Raw genomic sequence first — 4,146 nt, 5'->3', positions numbered from 1 at the left:
TGTCAAGATTGCCCAAACATTCCTCAAAAGAGTGACTCACAACACTAAAATCTTCCATGAACACTTCCAAGAAGTCCTCCACCATGTCTGTAAAGATAGCCATCATACACCGCTGAAATGTAGCCGGTGCATTACACAAACCAAATGGCATCCGTAAGAATGCAAAGGTGCCATATGGACATGTGAAGGTGGTTTTCTCTTGGTCTTCCGGTGCAATCAACATCTGGTTGTAACCTGAGAGTACCCATCCAAAAAGCAATAGTAGGCATGCCCAACAAGTCTATCCAAAATTTGGTCAAGAAAAGGCAATGGAAAATGATCTTTGCGGGTCACTTTGTTAAGCTTTCGGTAATCCATGCATACCCTCCATCCAGTGAAAGTCCTAGTAGGGATCAACTCACTTTTTTCATTTGTAAACATAGTCATACCCCCCCTTCTTCAGCACACTTTGCACCGTTGAAGTCCATGAACTATCCGAAATGGGATACACAACCCCTGCATCTAGCCACTTTATAACTTCCTTCTTGACGACCTCTTGCATAGCCTCGTTCAACCTCCTTTGATGTTCCACGGAGGGTTTGGCATCATCCTCACGTATAATCTTGTGCATGCAAAAGGGGGGCTTATCCCCCGAATATCAGCTAGAGTCCATCCAATTTCCTTCTTCCTTCTTTGGAGCACCTCAAGGGTGGCATCTACCTGCATGTTAGTTAAGTGCGAAGAAAGAATAATATGTAAAGATGAACAAAGGCCCAAGAATTCATACCTGAGGTGTGAAGGCAAAGGCTTCAACTCTAATACGGGAGGTTCCTCGATTGAGGGCTTTGTTGGTGGAGTCTTTCGGTTCTCAAGATCCAAGGAAAGTTTTTGGGGCTCATATTCGTAAGAACCCCTTACTTGCAAAGCATTGACATAATCTACCAAGTCTTCATCCTCAGTCACATCATGGTTTAACAATACAAATTCCAAAGGATCTTCCACATTGATCATGACACCGCACTCGTGTCATCAACTATCACTTCTGTCACAAGATCCACAAAAGAGCAAACTTCAGTATTATTCGGCTGCCTCATTGATTTGCAAATGTGGAAGACAACTTTTTCGTCACCCACCCGGAAGGTGAGTTCCCCTACTTCCACATCAACCAATGTCTTCCCTGTTGCTAAGAAAGGCCTTCCCAATATTATAGGCACCTCATAGTCGACTTCGCAGTCGAGAATCAAAAAATTCGTAGGCCAAATAAACTTGTCAACCCGGACAAGAACATCATCAATAATACCAAGTGGCCTCTTCATTGTTCGTTCCGCCATTTGCAATCTCATTGAAGTAGCTCTCAGTTGAACAATACCCAAAGTTTTGAATACAGAGTAAGGCATCAAATTTATACTTTCTCCGAAATTACACAAGGCCTTTGCAAAATCCGCACTCCCAATGGTATATGGAATGGTAAATGCGCTGGGATCTTCACGATTTGGAGCCATCGAGTGCACAATGGCACTCACTTGATGAGTCATTTTGATTGTCTCACAATCCATAGATCTCTTTTTAGTTACCAAGGGAACATTGATCGACAAACTTTTCATCATCTCAACAAACTTCTTGAATTGGTTTTCATTCTTCTGCTTTGCAAGTCTTTGAGGGTAAGGTGGATGAGGCCTTGACAAAGGAGTCTTGGCTTTAGGCATTGCCGTTTCCGGTATGTCTTAAGAACTAGGTAAGCCTAACAATTGCGGAATACCAACAATACATAATAACATCTAAAATTCTTATGAAATAAATCCTTTATACAATGAACATCTTCCCAAAACCCTATAGTACAAGTCATAAGCTCTATAGAGTTTCACTACAACTTTTAAACACAATTGAATGGAAATAAGTATAACAGTGTGAAAATCACATAGGAGGGTGACTCCGAAGCCTGCGAACGCAGCAACAGGTTTACCTTGAGTCTCCTCGGCAAGAATACGCACAACTACTAGCGAACAATACCTGGATATGCACAAAAATGTGCAGAAGTGTAGTATGAGCACACCACAGCGGTGCCCAGTAAGTATCAAGACTAACCTTGGTGGAGTAGTGACGAGGATCAGTCAAGACACATACTGGTCTAATAAGCAGAACAAGTCTCATAGTACGTCGTCCTTTCCTGTCCGTGTGTTGTTTTTCTTTGCCTTTCAAGATATTGCGTATAAAGAGAAAGATAGCCAGTCCTCTTGGGCGGCCAAGAGTGTTATGTAAAAAGGACCAAGGAGGATCCTATCCTAAAGGAGAAGGAGGAGGAGTAGGAGCTAGCTTTAGGGGCGGAATCGAATGATTACGAGATAAACAATGAGACAAAGGAGAGCACTTAGACAATTCACTTTGAGTACAGGGAAGTCTGCTGGTAGGAATTCCTCAGGGCGTATTACGGTTTTTCACCGAGGGGGTGGATCGAAGCGATTGCAGCGAAGAATTGATCTGAAACGAAGCACTTCGTCTATAGGCATTGTAGAAAGGATAGAATATGAGCCTAATCGTTCTTCTCGAATCGCTCCAGTACGATGGACCGGGGGGGGGGTCCGCCAGAGAAAATGCAAGACGATAGAAGAGTTCGCTCCGCCGCGTAAGATCCTCGAATCAACCACGACTACCATAATTAGGAGGGAGAAAGAGCTTTTCCAAAGGAACCTTTTGGGGTTGGGGGCCGCTCTCTTCCTTCTGATTATGACAAGTTTTTATTCAACAAGTGAGTATCTTGACTGCTTCGTAGCCGCGTGCGACGGGGGAAGGGGTTCCTCGTCTGGCGCTCTTGATTTCTCTCCTCCGAGAGAACCAGAACCGCGCCTTCCCGAGCCCGAGGTTGCGCCCATTCCACGCGAGGTCCTCGTTCCGGAATTAGAGCAACCTCTCCTTCCTGATATCCAAAGGAGGGTAGAGCTTCAACAGCGATTGTCGCTCTATTTCATTGGTAGGAACGAGGCCAGGCACCTCCCGCCCTTTTTGGGTATTTTGGAGAAACAAATGCTGCTGGAAAAAAAGATAGAAGCAGCATTGGTGCGGGATGGGTTTCCCCCCCATATAGTTCTGGCTTGGAGGTCAGAAATCCGCGGCCTACTCTTTAACCACCCTACTAGGGAGGCTGCGCTTTCTGAAAATACCTTAAATAGGTATTTGAGCCAGATCGAAAGAGATGGCACTCGTCAGAGCCAGCCCTATCTTAGGCTGGTTCGGGCGATCCGCAATGCGGAGATTCTCTATGGGACGAGAAAGAGGAGACCCCCTTTTTGGCCTTTCTGAAGTGTGGCCCACACACGGCCAGGAGGAAAAGAAAAGGGGGGCCTTAGCCCTTAGAATCGAATTCGAAACCGGCGTGGTGCTGCTGGATGCTTCTGATCAATAGAACAAGAAGAGGACCAAAAAGAAAGACCACCAAAAGTAACGACCACCAAGATAGGCATAGTAATTCGATCTTTTGATCACCCATTTTTTGAAAACCATTTTTGGGGGCTTCCGCCTTACACACGGAAGATTGGATTGCCTGAATCACGAGTCTTATATACTGTGTTACGATCACCTCATATTGATAAAAAGTCCAGAGAACAATTTTATATGAAAATAAAGAAAGAATTTCTGGTCATAAAAACAGAAAGGCATGAATTGCGCAAGAAGTTCTTTCGGTTAAAACGCCGTGCGACTCGGAGGACATAAGACTTCTTGGTCAAGCCAAAAAGATTGCCGACTGGATGCTCCTACCCCACCATGCCTGGCCCTTTATCTTACCTTAAGAAGAAAGAGGAGGTATGAAGCGTGGGACAGAATGCAAGAAGTGATACAACAGATAACCTTATTAAGGAGTGGCGGCAACCCTCTTGATTGATCAACGCGAGTGAACTGTGCTTAGACGCTTCGTAAAACCGCACCGATCTACGAGAGGAGCTGATAGATGAGTAGGCTTCCCCTTTCGATTCACGGAATGTGATCTGGGACACGATGGGAGTTTGCGTGTCTCGGTAGGAAAGAGATCACCGGAGTATAGCACAAGATCGCCTTTTCTTGCTGCCATGGGGTCGACCTGTGAACAAGGTAAACCCAATGGGAACCAAAAAACGGGGGGTACCGCATTGGGCAGAAGACGATCCAAAAAGCGAAGGCTCACCCAGCTGAAGG

General features: G+C 45.2%; 1 protein-coding gene across 1 annotated transcript; it reads right to left on the bottom strand.

Moving 5' to 3' along the window:
* Positions 1-986: 986 nt before the first annotated feature.
* On the bottom strand, positions 987-1,685 carry LOC138884637 (uncharacterized). The gene has a single exon (XM_070165648.1). It carries the CDS (start codon positions 1,683-1,685, stop codon positions 987-989), a length of 699 nt encoding a protein of 232 aa, XP_070021749.1.
* Between the last annotated feature and the right edge of the window lie 2,461 nt (positions 1,686-4,146).

The sequence above is a fragment of the Nicotiana sylvestris genome, unplaced genomic scaffold, assembly GCF_000393655.2.
Source record: "Nicotiana sylvestris unplaced genomic scaffold, ASM39365v2 Un00012, whole genome shotgun sequence".
Lineage (NCBI taxonomy): Eukaryota > Viridiplantae > Streptophyta > Magnoliopsida > Solanales > Solanaceae > Nicotiana > Nicotiana sylvestris.
This window is presented reverse-complemented; position numbering and strand designations above follow the sequence as displayed.